At 39.2% G+C, this 18,199-nt stretch overlaps 1 protein-coding gene across 3 annotated transcripts in view; it reads right to left on the bottom strand.

Moving 5' to 3' along the window:
• Window positions 1-220: 220 nt before the first annotated feature.
• Window positions 221-18,199, bottom strand: part of VTCN1 (V-set domain containing T cell activation inhibitor 1) — a 75,352-nt gene continuing 57,373 nt past the window's right edge. For all 3 annotated transcript variants that reach the window (XM_060201810.1, XM_007525497.2, XM_060201811.1), the window contains 2 exons: window positions 11,492-11,659; window positions 221-1,515 (listed from right to left, as the gene is read on the bottom strand). In XM_060201810.1, the coding sequence (XP_060057793.1) occupies window positions 11,535-11,659 (125 nt within the window). In that variant the 3' untranslated portion in view covers window positions 221-1,515; window positions 11,492-11,534. The remainder of the gene's footprint in view (window positions 1,516-11,491; window positions 11,660-18,199) is intronic.

Genomic DNA, 18,199 nt, shown 5'->3' with positions numbered 1-18,199 from the left:
TTATCTTTTGAAGTCTTGGAGATAGTTCCCAAGAAACTTTGGGGAACACAGGTGGTGTTCTTAGAGCAAGTTAAGAGGAGATTTGTAATTTCACTGCCAGCTACTTATGACTCAGCATGAAAAATGTCTGTATATGCCTGAGACAAAACCGTGGAATCTTCCAGGAGCCACCTCATAGATGGCCGCAGATCTTCAAGAACAGTGAGGCTGGAAGCTCCCCTAAATTGTCATATTTTAATAAATGTAATGACAACACAAAGGTCAATACTAGAATGTTTTAGAAAATTAACATCACTTTTACATATGTCCATACTCTTTCAAAACAACATGGTTTGTGATGATAGAATTGAGTTCGAATTCTGGCACAACACGTTTGTTGTGATCCTATGTAATTTACTTAACCTTTCAGGACCTGCTATCTTTTTAATTTTTTTAATGTTTTTATTTGTTATTATAGTAGGTTTATAAGATTGTAAGATTACAATGTATAGTTCCACACCGCACCCACCACCAAAGTTCTGTATCTCCACCCTCCCACCTCCCAGAGATAACCACCATAGGTCTCACAAGTCTCAGAAACAGTTTGCTTGTTTGTTTCTGTTTTTGTTTTCAAGTTCATGTGTATATAATCTCTAGATTCCACATATGAGTGAAACCATCCAGTAGTTGTCTTTCATCTTTCTGCTTATTTCGCTAAGCATAATCACTTTCACTTCCATCCATTGTGTCCCAAAGGACACAATGTCATCTTTTTGGATTGCAGAGTAATATTCCATGGAAAATATCTCCCATAACTTTCTAGCCAGTCATCTGTTGATGGGCATTTGGGCTGCTTCCAAATTTTGGCTATTGTGAATAATGCAGCTATGACCACAGGGATGCATATGTCCCTTCGAATTAGTGTTTGAGTGTTCATAGGTTAAATGCCCAATAGTGGTATAGCTGGGTCATAAGGTAATTCCACTCTTATTAGGTTAAAGACTCTCCATACAGTCTTCCAATGGGGCTGTACCAGTTTGTATTCCCATCAACAGTGTAGCAGAGTTGCTTCCCCCCAACCTCTCCCTCTCTAATACTTGCATTTCCTGATTTGTTAACATAAGTTATCCTTTCAGGTGTGAGGTGGTATCTCAGTGTAGTTTTAATTTGCATTTCTCTACTGTTAAGCGGAGCATTTCTTCATTTGTCTGTGGGACATATGTATCTCTTCTTTAGAAAATGGCCTGTTTAGTTCTTTGGCCCACTTTTTATTTGGTTATTTTTGCTTCTTTTCTGTAGATCTGTGCCAATTCTGTATATATGTTTGTTAGCAGTCGCTTGTCAGATATGTGAAGTGCAAATATCTTCTCCCATTTACTGGGTTACCTGGTTATTCTTGTGCTTTTGCTTTTGATGTGTAGAAGCTTTTTAGTTTCATGTAATCCTATTTATTTACTCTTGTTTTCATTTCCCATGCCCAGAGGGCTGAGTCTCCAAATACAACTTTCATGTGAAGGTCAGGACCTATTTTCTTTTCTGTAAGGTAGTGATAGTTAGTGTTAGGGTCAAAGTAATAGCCACACAATAAGATAAGGATTTAATGAATGAGACAGATGCCTAGTATTATGTTTGATACATAGGAGGCACTTGACTTTCTTACCTTGTGTGTAAGTGAACCTCAAACTTCTACAATAATTACAAACTTCTACATCACTTAACCTTAAACTTCTATAATAATTACATTATTTATAGGTAACATGTCTCTTGTTACATAGTAATTTTTTTTTAATTTACCACCAGGGTTATGACTGGAGCTTGGTGCCTGCAGGATGACCCCACTATTCTCAGTGGCCATTTTTTTCTTTTATTGATAGAGACAGAAATACAGAAATAAAGAGAATGGGAGAAAGAGGGACAATTGTAGCGCTGCTTTACCACTAATAAAGCTTCCCCACTGAAGGTGGGGACCGAGGGGTTTGAACCTAGATCTTTTTAAAAATATTTATTTATTCCTTTTTCTTGCCCTTGTTTTATTGTTGTAGTTATTATTGTTTTGTTATTGATGTAGTCGTTGTTGGATAGGACAGAGATAATGGAGAGAAGAGGGGAAACAGAGAGGGGGAGATAAAGGTATACACCTGCATACCTGCTTCACCACCTGTAAAGCATCCTCCCTGCAGGTAGGTGGGGAGACTGGGTCTCGAACCCTGAACCTAGATCTTTATGCATAGTAATGTGTGCTCTCCCAGTGTGCCACTGCTGGAACCCAGTACATAGTGATTCTTTTTTCTTTCTTTCTTTTTTTAAATTTATTTATTGGAGGATTAACATAGTAATTCTTAATGTTAGAATAGGTATAGGTCAATGATATCTGCGTGGTATCTATATGGTTAAGAAAATGCTCACTCCCTGCTTTTCCTTCCCAACTGAGAATTACTGGTCTGCATTTTGATATCTCAAACATTTTCTGGAAGTTTGATAATTTTATTCTTATAGCTTAATGCTAATGAGATAAGCACTTTCTTAGGAGGGCACTACATTAAACTAATAAATAAGGTAGTTGATAAATAAGTTCTTCTTGGCGCTAGAAGCCAGAGAACACTATTTCTTAGGAACAAGAGAGCTTTAATGGAAAAATGATGGAAAGACAAAGAGTATTAAAAGCCTAGAGAAGGATTGATTGGACTATATGGGAAAAAATGGATAAAAGGGAAATGGAAACTGAAGACAGTTCTTTTTTCTCTTAGAGCCTCATTTAGCAAGCTGTCACTTGACTTCTTCTGGAGCACCTACTGCCACTCACCAGAAACTTCCAGTCTTTCCAATCCTATTAGAAAGGTACGGGGGCAGGGTTGGTGCACTGGTAGCCTCTTTGGCGCCAGAAGGCTTTGTGAGTGATAAGCTGTCCTGGGGATATGGACTGGAGGATGGAACTTGTTTATAAGCTATTGCACTACTGGGGCCACATCCACCTCTTGAGCCATATATAACTATCTGTAATATCTCACCAAAATCAAATAAAGAGCCAAAAGTTCCTGGAGTTTTATTTTATTTTATTTTATTTTACTTTATTTTATTTTATTGTTTAAGCTTTAATTTTGAGGTTTTCATTTTGTTTTGTTTTCTTTTGTTTTTAATAATACCAGAGCACTTCTCAGCTCTGGTCTGTGCTGGTGCTGGGGGCTGAAACCTGAAATGTTGGCACCTCAGGCATGAAAGTATTTGCATGGCTACTGTGCTACCTCTCAGATCTAGATTCTGGCATTTTATCTGTCAAAATCTAAATCATTCTCCCTGTAATCAATTTGGTAACTGCAAAGATGTAAGGTAAAGACAAAGGAAATGGTCTGTTGGATATGAACCCCTTACAGGCTAGATTAACTGAACATTGTTTTTGGCTTTTTCAAAAGAAGGGATATAAAGCCAAGGTACCCATAAATTTCTTTTCTGAGGTATTGCTTAGTGTTGGATAGTGCATCTTATGATTGAAAACACCATATTTGAACTGGAAAGATGGGAAAATGTTGAAGGTCAAGTTATGACTTTGAACAAAAATAGACTTATCATTACCTGGGGGAACCAGGCTTTTCAGTAAACACTGAGGCTCCCATGGTGATAACCACAGACTTCTCCACATACCCTTCTACCCTGAAACTTAACTGCTTTGACTCAGCAGATGCCTTCAGTAAATGAAACTTCTGAGAGTGTATGTTTGACCCTGTTTACAGAACAAACTTCTCAAATCTGCCTGGGTCTACATTCTTATTTTGTCATTATCTTCAAGGGAGACCCAAGTACAGAGCGAGGAAGAACAACAGAGAACTCAGTGTATGATTTTGTGCTAAATTAGAAAAGACCACTGAGAGATGGAGGGGGGAAAAAGAACATTTTGCTTGAAGGTAGGTAGAATTTAAAGAAAGAAAGAAGACAACCTATTTAAGGCTCTGATTTTATGATATCTAGCTCTTATGGCCCCTATTCTGAAACTCCAGGAAATGCTTTAATATGAGAATGGGAATAAGAAAAAGTTAGGAGAAAGCAACTCAGGCACGAAGTAAAAAGGACACCGAGTTAGAGAAGCCAGTAGGGGTGTGGAGATGTAACCAGCTGGAGGGAAAATTGGGAAGTTTTACCAGTAGAACCAAAGCACATTACATATGCGATCAAGCAGAAGTCTAACGATGCAGCCGTGATGTTCCCACATTTATAATATACAGATTGAAGTCACTGTGCATCTAAAATAATCTGTATACAATCTGGCATAGATGGTAGGTGGTCAACACTTCACGTTTAAGTTGGACTTGATTTTCCCTGTGAATGTATTAGTCCATTGTTTTATAGCTTTTAGCCTGAGCTCCCCCAGATGTTCATAGTGTACATTAAATGCTGGTCTGTATTCTTCCACTTCAGCTTATATGGTGCATCTGTTGTCTACCATGCTTGGTACAGACTCTCAAGAAAGGCCAGAGGATTAACTCGGGAAGGGGATGGGGTGTTTATGCTTTCACAGTGTGACTCAGCCTTGATACCTTCTTGCCTAAGCTCTAATGGGACCCAGATGAGAATATAGTAGGGAAGAGGTGCTCCCAATGTTTCCTGGTAATTTGCCCTTGACAATAAAAATTTTAAAAATTAAGTGTAATTGAAAACAAATCTTTAAAAGAAATCATATGTTTTATAAGAGAGAGACCAGAACAGTGTTTGGTTCTGGTTTATGGAGGTGCTAGAGATTGAATCTGGAATGTAAAGGGTCTCAGGTATATGAATCTTATGCTCTGACACATTGAGCTCTTTCTCTGGTCTCTGATGAAATTTTCTATAGATTTTATCCCTCCACCACTAATGTGACTTTTGCCAGAACGTTTAACTTGAGGCTAGCCAGTTACTCATACTTCACTGTGGGCCTGTGTCTTCATCTGGAAAGTGAAAGTACCAGAAAAGATTATTTTGAGCTCCTTCTTCTTCTTCTTCTTCTTCTTCTTCTTCTTCTTCTTCTTCTTCTTCTTCTCCTTCTCCTTCTCCTTCTCCTTCTCCTTCTCCTTCTCCTTCTCCTCCTCCTCCTCCTCCTCCTCCTCCTCCTCCTCCTCCTCCTCCTCCTCCTCCTCCTTCTTCTTCTTCTTCTTCTTCTTCTTCTTCTTCTTCTTCTTCTTCCTCTTCTTCTTCAACCTATCTATCTATCTATCTTTTTATCTATCTATTTATGATTTGACATGACAGAGGGAAATTGAGAGGGGAGGGACAAATAGAGGAGAGAGAAAGAGAGATACCTGCAGCACTGCTTCACCAAGTGTGAAGCTTTCTCCCCTGCAAGTAGGGACAGGGGACTTGAACCTGGGTCCATGCACATGGTAACATGTACATTCAGCCAGGTGAGCCACTGTTTGATCCCTTAAGCTTCTTCTACCTCTATGATTTGAGAATTTGATTAATCCTAAACAGTAAAAGTTAGGTTTATTTAATACTAGAGTAATGGGTGTGTGTACCTACATATATCCCACATGTGTCTGTCTCAAATATACTATCACCATGTATCATCCAGATGGATGCCTAGGTGGTGCCTAGGTGGTAAAGCCTACTGGAGTTTCCTGAAGAAATAGTATTCCTGCTTTCCTAGGTACATAATCCATATTTGAGCCTGGCCCCTACCGCATTGGAGGAAGTTTGGCGCTGTGATGTCTCTCCCTGTTTCTCTGTCTCCCTTTCCATATGAAAGTCACCCTGGAGCAGTGAAGCCCCAGCAACAAAAAAGAAAAGCAAACAAACAAAAATGAGAAAAGGAAAAGAAAGTATCCATTAGATTCAGCTACCAGACCCATTCTGACTGGCTCCCATCACTTTCTTCCATATGTTTTTAAAGGCTCCTTATGTTCTAGGTACTCATAGAACTTGATAGGCTTTTTATCTACTTTCTCCCACATTTTCTTTGACAAATGAGGCGGACTATAGGAAATGCCTGTTTAATCATTCTCTTGAATGGTCAGAGCTCTTAACTTTTCTATGGTAAAGTGTATTACAATCATAGTGAGTACCAGGGAGGAAGTGATCAACATGTGAAAACTGTGGGGAGGGTTGCTAGAAACAAAAGATTGTTTTCCACCAAAGCTTCATTCCTCAGAGCCTCATTTCAAAGGGTTATTGCCCTGGATGTCTGCAATCTCTGTTTGCAACAAAAAAATAACTCTTAGACTCTGGGAGGAACATGGTAGTTACTAGAGGGAAAGGGGAATGAGGAAGTGGGTGGGGGCTCCTTTGACAATGTGATGGCACCAGCACTTAGGTGGCAGGTGCAGTGGCATTGATACATAGCTAGAGATGTGATGCTGCACTACTGAAAAAAATTTTTTTCTAAGCTATTTTTAACATGTGGTCTTATGAGATGATTGAAGATGGATTGCTTAACTTGTGTCCTGGGGCTGAATGGAAATTTTCATGACAGTAAGATTATCTTCTTAATATTAACTGTAACACAGGTGACTGTATTGGTAGAGAAGATTTCTGATGGGGAGGTAATAAAGTGGAAAAGTCTAATCATTATTGGGTTCCCAGCTCTGGTTTTGACTTCATGATGGTGTGGCAGCTGTGTGGCTATGCAAATCATGTTCTTGTTCTATATAGCTGACTGGTCCCACCAATGGAGTTGTCACTTGTTCTCCATCAAACATGGCAGCTTTGCTTGCAACCTTCTTAACCAGGGTTTTTGTGGAACTTCCTGTTAAGATTTAGAGGATGTATCTCATGGATTGCATGTTAGAGATGAATCCTGTTTACTTGGAAACCTGGGCCAAAAAGACTGCACCATTTATTACACTAAAGCTGGTATTAAGTTTTTTTGTAGCAGATTGAGAGTAAATGAGGGGGCAGAAAGAGAGGAGAAAGAAAGAGACGGGCACAGAGAGGGAGAGCCAACACAGCACTGTTCCACTGTCCATGGAGCTCCCTGTCAGCACTATCTACAATACTTCTGTATGGTGTCAGGGCTTGAACCCATGGCCTCAGATTCAACAAAGTATGTGTTCTACTGGGTAAGCCATATCTTTTGACCCCTGTAGGGTGCTGTTTTGGGGCATAGTTCTGTACTCTTGGAGTTTTATAGTATTGCAAATCAATACAATTTGGTTTTGAGAAGAGATCTCTGTGCTTTAAAGAAAGTATTTAAATTTTGTCCAGGCAGGGTCCTGAGACTGCATTTAGAGGGAGAGAACTTGAGATGGATCCCAGTCAACTTCATTCTGGAACTTGTTCTGTAGAGTAGAATGAAGGGAAAGAAACAACCTATAGAAGATAATCCCACAAGGAATTCCTGGCTGCCCCAAAGTGGCTTTTTTGGACTAAGGCAGGTTGGCCAAAGAGACAGAAACTAATTTTCATGGTCAGGAAGCAAACTGTTTTGTTTTAACTCCTCTTTTCTAGACACTTTTCTACTTTAAATCAGAGCTTCTTAACATTGACACAACTAACATTTCTTAGCCGGCTAATTCTTTGTTGTGTGCTGGGGGTATACGTGTCCTGTACATAGCAGGATGGAGCAGTATCCCCAACATGTTTCCAACATACCCCCAACTAGTGGCAACTAAAATTGTCTCTAGATATTCCAGATTTCCCTTGGGGGGGGGGTGCAAAGTCATCCTAGTTGTGTTTTACTGCTCTAGACATTGTTGAAAACTATCCATAGAGGACTGAGAAGCCCCAAGCCTGCATGTGGTAACGTGCAGTCTGGATGAGAGTCCTCTCTTTGGCCATTCAAAGATGAACATTATCTGAGAGATAAAATGAACTTTTTTTTTTTTAAAGAAGGTGCTCATGATGTAGAAAGTCAACAACAGAAAGGGAAATGCAAAGTAGAATGTGACTGAGTTTGGAGTATTGCACCAAAGTAAAACTCTGGGTGGAGAGTGAGGATGGGTTTTCAGCTTCACTATAGGAGGGAGGGGGTAGGTACACAGACCTCAGGTGGCAGGAATGGTGTTAAAAAAAAAATGTAAAAAAAAAAAAAAAAGCAAGGCAGTGTCATCCAGATGCCTTTTTTAATCATGATCATTTCCTAAACTGTCAGGTGGACAACGAAGCCAAAGAGTTGTCTCTGGAAGCATCATCATGAAAAGCTTTGTAAAGTTTGACCCTCACTAAATTATAGCCACCTCTGAATTGTGAAAAGTTAACTCAGCAGTAGCTTCCTACAGCATCTGCTGCAATTTGATTTGTGACTTCTAAAATGTGGATATATTGTAATCAAACTTTCTTAGGAATTTCCTCAGAGCAAGTCAGCAATAAAACTAAGAATTCAGAGACAAGGGAGATGTCCCATGCTTTCACTCCCCGGATGGGTCAGGAGATGGGAGGTATGTGTGGGGATGTACTTGTCTTCAGAGGCATTTTATTTAACAGTCAGCCTTAACACACTTCTCCCATTCAGATGGATTATTTCTGCAATTTTTATTGGATCTTTATAGATAGATTTATCTTGTTCATATTGGAGTCTTCTGTGAGTTGCTTTTTTTAGGGGGGTTTCTTTTTGCTTTTTTAAAAATCTTTTTTATTCACTTCAGGTTTCTAGATATGAATTAATCCCCCTCCAGAAATATAAAACTGGGTCATATGGGGAAAACTGTACTTCAGATCTCTGGAATTCTGAAAATAACAGCAAAGGGATACCATTACAGTCATTACAATCACTCAGCGACCATTTATTTGAAAATGGAGTCTCCCTGCTATTGTATATTCAGAAATGGGTTGGTTTTCCCACATTTTGATGATGTTCTGTTAAGGCAGGGAACCAGCCTCAGAGTAAACAGGAGCCAGAACATTAACTAAGAGCAGGCTCCTCAGTGGAAGGAGAAAGGTAACTTCTCTTTAAGTTCCCAACCTAGGACTCTGTGTATCACAAACTTTTATAATGTGTGTCAAGTAATAATCCATTTATTTTTAAATTTTTATTTTACTTAAGGTTATTCCTTTATATTTCTAGGGTAAAAGTGGAGTTGTAGTTGGCTAGATAATAGTATATTATGTTTACTCAATGCAAATATCATTAGTAAGGTGGGTGTCATGGCTTATTTTATTTTATCTTATTTTGGATAGACACAGAGAAGTAGAGAGGCATAAAGAGAAATAGTAACCTAGTACCAAAGATTTCTTTCATTATGTGTGTGGTGGCTGGGCTTAAACCTGGACCATGCACAGGACAAAGCAGTGCACTATCCAAGTGAGCTCTTTTGCCAGCTCATCATAGCTTTAAAAATAAAACTGCAGGAGGAGCTGTCAGGTGGCTCACTTAGTAGAGTGCACCTGTTACAATGCACAAGGATCTGGGCTCAAATCCTGGGCCACAATATGGAAGTGCCTGTAAGGGAGAAACTTCACAGACATTGCTGCAAGTATTTCTCTTTCTTTCTGTTTCTTACCCTCTATCCAAAGGGGAAAAAGTATGAGAGCAATAGTCAGCAGTAGTGGAGCAAACCCATAAAACAAAACAAAACAAAAACAAACAAACAACCCCCCCCCCAATAAACAAGACCACTGGGGCTAGTAGATAGCTCACCCAGTAGAACACATGCCTTACAATGTGCAAAACTTGAGGCTTAAGCCCTGGGAACACCAAGGCACAAAGAAAGCTCCATGCTTTCTCTCTGAAATAAAGAATGAAGCTTACCTCAGAATAATGGGAGTTTATATACAAGAGACCTTGACACAAGAGAGTGAGGGGGAGAGAGAGAGAGAGAGAGAGAGAGAGAGAGAGAGAGAGCAAATTACTCCTCTAAAGGAAGACAAGGTAAAGATGAATAAGCTAATATTATATAGGTCATATTACCTAGCTACTGGTTATTAAAAACTTATTTACAGTGTTGTGAAGAATTGAGGAAAGAAGAAAGAGCTTTTTCTACTAATGAAGTCTGCAAGGGACCATTTCCTGGAGGAAATCTCCCTTTATTGACCACTCTGGAAGCTGGCAGGTTTTCTCACACAGAATCTATTCTCTGCCCTTCACTGTGGTAAAAGTTTGGAGAAGAGGAGAAAGAATGAAAAGCAGGTCAACAGATCTTTGCATGCCCTGGAAAATTTAAAAGCCTAGATAAGGAATACATGTGGCTTAGTGGAAAATACTGTAAATTATGCATGCATGCTGAGGGGGTGTGAAATAAAAATATCTTCAGGAAAGGGGGCTCTGGTTAGGAAAGCACTTTACTGAAATAAAGGGAGTGTGGAAGTGAGTTGCTATGGGAAGGGACAGTGAGGAGGGAACAAAATCAGAATACAATAGGCAGTTGAGAGAAATAGGAATCCTGGGAGAGAAAATTTATGAGAGTTGGGATTACTTGGCTCAAGACTTTGAACTTTGACATAATAGTGCTCAGTGAGTCACTTTAGAGTCCAGAACCATGTAGTACTGTGATGAAAATAGTATTTGAATAACTTCATTCTGGTACACTGTTTCCTGTCACCTGAAATAGGGAGAGAAAGGAGCAAGCACAAAGTTTTAAAACCAGTCTAGGTGTGAGATGGTGAATGATGGATCAGGCCCTATCCAATCTGAGAGACATTAATGGGAAATTTCTGTAGAGATCAGTGACAAGTTAACATGAAGGACAGAGGATCACAAATAGCTCCAAAGCTGTGAGGCTCTAAGTCATGTGATGTTGTTGACAGGATCTTCATGAGCCCAATTGTGTACAAATTCCACTCGCAGGAAATTTTTTAGAAAGAAATGTGTTACTAATGATTGAGAGCCAGAGCCCCAAATTGTGAATGAGAAGTCTTGGCAAAAGGGCTAATTAGTGAGTCATTTGTCAAACCTCTGGTCAATGGAACCTTTGCTGGCAGTAGGGAGTTAAGAGAAGACCACTTATGTGATTCTGTGCATGTCACATTATTTCATAAACTACAGTGAAGTCCAGAGTGACTAGTAAACATTTCCTGCTTAGCTCCTCAATGATTGATTCATGGAGTTTGAAAAATAAAAGGTATTTTAAGGGCACACCTGGTTGAGAGTACATGATATCATCTCAAGGATTTGGGTTCAAGCTCCCAGTCTCGACCTGCAGGGGTGAAGCTTCATGAGCAGTGAAGCAGTGCTGCAGGGGTCTCTCTTTCTTCATCTTCCCCTTTATTCTCAATTTCTGTTTCTATCCAATAAATAATAAAAGGGTACTTGAATCTACACAATTATTTCAATAGTATAGAATTAGTGTTTCCTAGAAGTCTGCCAATGAGGTCTATACTTTTAGTTAACAAATCCTTGCTTTTCAGAATACCAGTGGAAATAGGCCCTTTACCACGGCATTATTAAATGCCCCTTGGATAGCTTCATGAGTGGTGAAGCAGGGCTGCAGGTGTCTCTATCTCTGTCCCTCTCTATCAACCCCTCCCCTCTCAATTTCTCTCTGTCTCTATCCAATTATAATTTAAATTTTTTAAATGCTCCTCTCACAAGCTGATGCAGGAGGCTGTCTGATTCTTGTTAACATACAAGCACACATAGGACTGACCATCCTCCACCATTTGCAATTCACCTTACCTGTCATACCAATGAGTTAATATGTTTCTATGGTTGAGGCACATTATTTTAGCATCAGGTGAGAGAGTAGAGGCAGGAACACCCAGATGATGGCAAAGAGAGAGGAGACACAAGCAGAAGCCTCTGAGCTCAGCAGTTGTAGATGACTGCGCCTTTTAATCTCTGAGTCTGTAGAGGGAAAGAAAACAATTCCGTGACCACAGAGGGAGGATAACTTGGGACTTACCTTCATGTAATTAGTTAGCAAAGAAAAGTACCCAAAAACAGAGCAAGTTGTTCCTAATATAAATTGTACCTTGACTGGGAGGTTGATTTTTAAAAATTTCTTTATTGGGGATTAATGGTTAACAGTCAACAGTTAAATACAATACATGTGTAACATTGTACATGTGTACATTTCCCAGTTTTCCATGTAACAATTCAACCCCCACTAGGTCCTCCTTTACCATCATGTTCCATGACCTGAACCCTCCCCCCCACACCTCAGAGTCTTTTACTTTGGTGCAATACACCAACTCCAGTCCAAGTTCTGCTTAGTGTTTTCCCTTCTGATGGGGGGTTAATTTTGTACCCCCATTCTTCACTTTTCTATGACTAGCTTAAAGTCAGAGCATTGCTAATGGTTACCAGATAAAGTATAGACAACCAAACCATCATGGCCAGTGCTGGGTTCCAGACACATTGTTTGTAGTAGGCAGTGACTTTGGAAGGTTCTGTCATTTGCTTTCATTTCACACTACAGAATGAATATCAACATTAATTTAAAATAGTTTGAGTTACTAAATAGTACAATAACAGTTTAAAAAAAATTTTTTTGGTATTATCTTTACTTATTGGATAGAGAAAGCCAGAAATTGAGAGGATGGGGGAGATAGAGATGGAGAGAAAAATGAGAGACACCTGCAGCATTGCTTCACCACTTATAAAGCTTCCCCCTGCAGGTGGGGGCCTGGGGCTCTAATCCAGGTCCTTGCACTTTGTAACATGTGTGCTCAACAGGTAGCACCACCACCTGGTGCCCAATAACAGTTTTTCATAAATTCATGCAACTTACTAATGATCAATAAGATGGAACATTATTCTTCCATGCTGTGAAAACAGTCTAATCAATAAATGCTACAGAGTGGATCTTAATTCAGGTCATCTGACCTAAAACTTCTTTGAAATAGCACATCAGCCTATGCAGAGACACAGTGTAAAAGAAAGCTCATAGGTTTAAAATGGAGACGAGCACTATACCAAGAAGGCATCTGTGCTAATTTAATGTGGTAATTGAGATTTGATGTGCTCATTTGGACCTTTAAGAACAAATTATATAAGTATTAAAAGTGATAGTATTTACTCTCTCTTCTCCCTAGATAATCAGATTTCATTTAGTCCATCCCAACTTTGATACTTAGCTGCTGTGTGCCTGTAGGCTAGTTATCAGTCTACATGTGCCTCAGCCTCTTCATCTCTGAAATAGGACTAACGTAATAATTTTCTTCAGAAGGTTTTTATGAAGATTAGTGAGTTAGTACAGGTAAAGCACTTAGTCGTGAGCACTTAGCAAGTACTAGCTATAAAAACAACAGTAACTGTAACCTTAATCACTCAAACCCAATGAGCATCATTGTTATTGAAAAGATATTTGCAAATTCACCTCATTAGCCTGAACTCTGGCCTGAGTTCCACAGCTGGATCTACAGATGCTACTGTATATGTCAGTTTAAAGCACAATTATTCAGTAAATAGTTTTGAGCATTTACTATTATGGCTTAAAGGAATCTAGGAAATTAATGCCCTCATCCCCAGGGGAATTCTGAACTAATCAAAGACCAGATTGTTACCTTCTTACTGATCAATCTAATAGTAAATGGCAGTAAAAGTTTCATCTGCAGGCAGTGGGCCACCTTCTAGACCTCCCAGTGATGGGCAGGACCTGACTGGGGTAGGCTCCCTCCTACAGGCGCAGATTCTATCCCTGAAAAAAAAAAAAACTTGACGGGAGTCGGGCTGTAGCGCAGCGGGTTAAGCGCAGTTGGCGCAAAGCACAAGGACCGGCATAAGGATCCCGGTTTGAACCCCGGCTCCCCACCTGCAGGGGAGTCGCTTCACAGGCGGTGAAGCAGGTCTGCAGGTGTCTTTCTCTCCCCCTCTCTGTCTTCCCCTCCTCTCTCCGTTTCTCTCTGTCCTAGCCAACAATGACAACAACAATAATAACTACAACAATAAAACAACAAGGGCAACAAAAGAGAATAAATAAATAAAATAAAATAAATAAAAAACAAACAAAAAACTTGATTTGGGGGAGCAGAGTAGGATAGATACTTCCAGAGGGCTTTCATCTCTCTCTCCCTCTCTCCCTCCCTCCCTCATGAAATACATAGGATTTTTTTTTTTTTTTTTTAGTAAAGAAAGCAGCTTGTGGGGTGAGGGGTGGGTGGGTGACATGGCACAGTGGATAAAGTGTTGGACTGTCAAGCACAAGATCCTGAGTTCAGTCTCTAGCATTGCATGTGCTAGAGTAATGATCTGGTCCTCTTTCCCCACTCCACCCCACCTGCAATAAGTAAATATATATATTTTTAAGCCAGGGCATTGCCCAGCTCTTGTTTATGGTGGTGCAGGGGACTTAACTAAGTACTTCAAAGTCTCAGGCATGGTAGTCTATTTGCATAACCATTATGCTATCTTCCCTGCCCTATTAATACATCTTTTTTTAAAGAAAACTCTCCCAAATGTAAAACATTAATTCCCCAATAAAGAAATTTAAAAAAAAGAAAGAAAACTCTCCCAGTAGAGAACATGTGTTGTCATATACAAGGCCCTACGTTCAAACCCCTAGTCCCCACTTGCAGGCATGAAAGCTTCATTAATAGTGGAACAGTGCAGTTCATGAAAGGGAAGAGCAGTCTTTCCTTCCATTCTCTCTCTCTTCTTTCTCTCATCCTATATTAAAACAAATGGCTTCCAGAAATGGTGGAATTATGCAGGTACCTAGCCTCAGCAATAAACCTGGTAATAAAATAAATAAATAATAAAAGTTAACAAAAGAAAGCAGAGTTGAGCTGCCTTTGCCCAGATTCTTCTATTAAACTCACTATCTGATGTTTAATCCTTTCTTCTCTGGGGAGAAAAATAACAGAAAGAAGACGGAGGGTAAGAGGAATACAGTAGCAGGATCCCTTCTGAAGGAAGGAAATATGTGGAGTAGGGATTAAATATTACCCCCAAATTTATTGTACACTCGATAACATGTTATACATTAGACATTTCTACCTATGTACACAATGGATATTTATTTTCTTTTTATTTTTTTATTGGGGAATTGTTTATAGTCAATAGTAAAATAACAGTTTGTACATGTGTAACATTTCTCAGTTTTCCACATAACTATTCAAACTCCACTAGGTCCTCCTATGTCTTCCAGGACCTGAAACATTACTAACTTGACACCTCTATGACCCTCAGCTTCTTTCCAAGCATGTTGCTTTCTCCATATTAGTATTGTTAACCTCATAAGCATTCTGGGTAGGAACACCAGATCCATTTTAACTTGTTCTTGCTCTTCTCCACATTTGTGTCACCACTCCATAGATTGTTTTTCTCATTACATTGGATTCCACCCCCCCTACACACACACACATTACTCCCTATTGCTACTGCCCTGGTCAGGACCCTCACAACTCCTTTCCCTGGATACTGACATGGGCTGCTAACTTTATGCCTTTCAATTCTGGAAGAAAACCATTTTCCTTCAAAAATCCAGCTTGAGTGGTCCAGGAGATGGTGCAGTGGATAAAATGTTGAATGCTCAAGCACAAGGTCCTAAGTTTTATCCCTGGCAGCACACGCACCAGAGTAATGTCTAGTTCTTTCAGTCTCTCTCTTGATATCCCTCCATTACAAAATAAATAAAATATTATTTAAAAAAATCCAGCTTGAACTTTGCATGAACCGTTTTGGTCTTAATTGATAAGTTGTTTCTCTAGACACCATATCTACAGTGTGATTAGCTTCTTGTGACAATTATACTCTTTGTCTAAGTATCTCATAATACTTAAACCTGCTTTTTATAAGCCTCAGCAAAATAGCTTATTTGGACAGTGTGCTGCTTTGATATTATGTGTCCAGGTTTGAGCTTGACCTTTCCTGTAGCAGGCACTATTCCCCAATTTGGTAAACTTTGGTGTTAACGTAAACTCTGGTGTTATGATCTCTCTTTCTCTTTCAAAAGTCACACTGGAACAATGAAACCCAGAAATAGTCAAAGCAAACAAAAAACTACTTTTCAGTGGCTTGGAAGGTGGCTCAGCAGCAAAGTACATGCCTTCCTTGTGTGAGACCTTGGTTTTGATTCCCGTGGCCATATGGAATACCGTGAAGAACACCAAGGACAAAAACTGATGGTGCCTCATGGTAGAGACTTCTCTCAAAATACAGAAATAAAAAATTGAGTCAGGTGGGAATTGTGTGGAGTTGTACCCCTCTTACCCTCTTATGGTTTAGTGTTTCCTTTTCTTTAAAAAAATATATATTTTATTTATTTATTTATTTATTTGGTGCATTTGTTGTTGTAGTCATTGTTGTAATTATTGATGTCATCGTTGTTGGACAGGACAGAGAGAAATGGAGAGAGGAGGGGAAGACAGAGAGAGGGAGAGAAAGACACCTGCAGACCTGCTTCACCACCTGTGAAGTGACTCCCCTGTAGGTGGGGAGCCAGGGGCTCGAACCGGGATCCTCATACTGGTCCTTGCACTTTGCACCACCTGTGCTTAACATGCTGCGCTACCACCCGACTCCCCAGTGTTTCCTTTTTATAAATAAAAATTAAAAAAAAGGTCAGGGAGATGGTTGAGCAGTACTATACATATACAAAGTCCTGGGTGCCTTCCTTGCCACAGTACTAAAGGGAAAAAAAAAACCCACTTTGTACATATTTGGCACACAGACTTACTGAATGAATGGCTTAAATTAGTGGTGCAGTCAGAAAACATGACTGCATTTAATTGTTAGGGAACATGTAATCTGGTAGTGGGTGCAGTGAGAGCACACACACACACACACACACACACACACACACGAATAAAACAATTTTGTTACCACAAATATATGCATAACAATGAGTTTTTCTGACTGGGGTAATTGCAGAAAAATCCAAGTTGTTTGGTCAGTATAAGGGCCATATATTGGGTATACATTAGAAAGCATGGATTTTATGTTTTTAAAAAACATACAAACCCAATAAAGAATTTGGTCCATACTCTCAGAAGGATAAAGAATAGGGAATCTTCCAATGGAGGGGATGGGATACGGAATTCTGGTGATGGGAATTTTATGGAATTGTAGCCCTCTTATCCTACAATCTTGTAAATCATTATTAAATCACTAATTTAAAAAATAAACATACAGAGTACCTAATGTTCTGCATGACAAGATGGAATTATCTTATTTTCTTAATTTTGAGCTATTCTACGGTACCAGAAATTCTATTTAGCCCTAGAACTGACATGAGGAACACTTGTTCTGATGTATCTAATAAGCATGCATGGAAAAAAAAAGCTGCTCAAGTTCTGTAATTTATTCAGTTATCGATCTTTCTATTAGAAGATATTAGCTGTACAGCTTGGAGTTTTTAAAATCGAGATCCAAACAAAGATACTCCTTCTCTTACATGTGCAATATTTCTTTCTTCCTTTTCTGGGAAAGTCTTTCATCAGGGCCATCAGTGGCAAAGGTGGGAGTTACTGGTCCAAATTGATCCTTCCTGGAAATGTAGAACAGGGTAGAGGGGTTGGGGTGTAGTCTTTTGAGGGAATGGGAACTGTAAAGCTAGGAGCATTTGGTAACAAGATTCTGCTTGATGGACTAAAACAAGAGAGAGTAAATTAGAGTGAAGAATGAACAAAGGCGAAATGAGAGGCAAAGAATGCTAGTGAGGTTTGAATTCAAATCCAGCTGTTCCCAAAGTTAAATTGCACCTCCCATCCTTGGATCCCTGAGCCATCCTAATACCTAATATCCTTTTAACTTAAGCTCATTTGAATCTGTTCCCTGTTACAGGTCAACTAAAAGTGTTCTAATAAATACAAGTAACAATTTATTCCTCAGAAACAAATTGGTGGAGTATACCTCATATTGTTTTTTTTTCACTTTGATTTTTTTCAACATGGGGGAAGAAGTACACAACATAAATTTCACCATCTTATCGTTTTAAGTGTACTTTTCAGTGGTATTAATTATATTCACTCTGTTGTAAAAGATCTCCAAACCTTTTTTGGTCTTGCCAATCTGAAAATCTTTGCCTATTACCAACAACTCCCTTTGCCCACCCTTAAAGACCCTGGCAACTACTATTTTCCTTTATTTCTATTCATCTGACTTCTGTGGGTTCCTCATATAATGGAATGACACCCTACTTGTCTTGGCTTACTTTATTTAACGTAATGTCAGGAAATCCATCCATACTGTAGCATGTAAAGGATCTCCTTCCTTTTAAAGTTTGAATAACATTTCATTCTATGTACACTCCCCCTTTTTTCACCATTCATTTGCTGAGGGACATTTTGGATTGCTTTTACCGCTAAGCTATTATAAATAATGAGACTAAACATGTTTAGTAAGCCTGAGACTATCTCTTTGCGACCCTACCTTCAATTCTTTTGAATATATATATACTTACATGTGGTTACTGAATGCATATTAGTTTTATTTTAAATTTTA

Source organism: Erinaceus europaeus, chromosome 11 (assembly GCF_950295315.1).
Source record: "Erinaceus europaeus chromosome 11, mEriEur2.1, whole genome shotgun sequence".
Classification (NCBI taxonomy): domain Eukaryota; kingdom Metazoa; phylum Chordata; class Mammalia; order Eulipotyphla; family Erinaceidae; genus Erinaceus; species Erinaceus europaeus.
The sequence above is the reverse complement of the archived record's forward strand: the minus strand, read 5'-3'. Positions and strand labels throughout refer to the sequence as shown.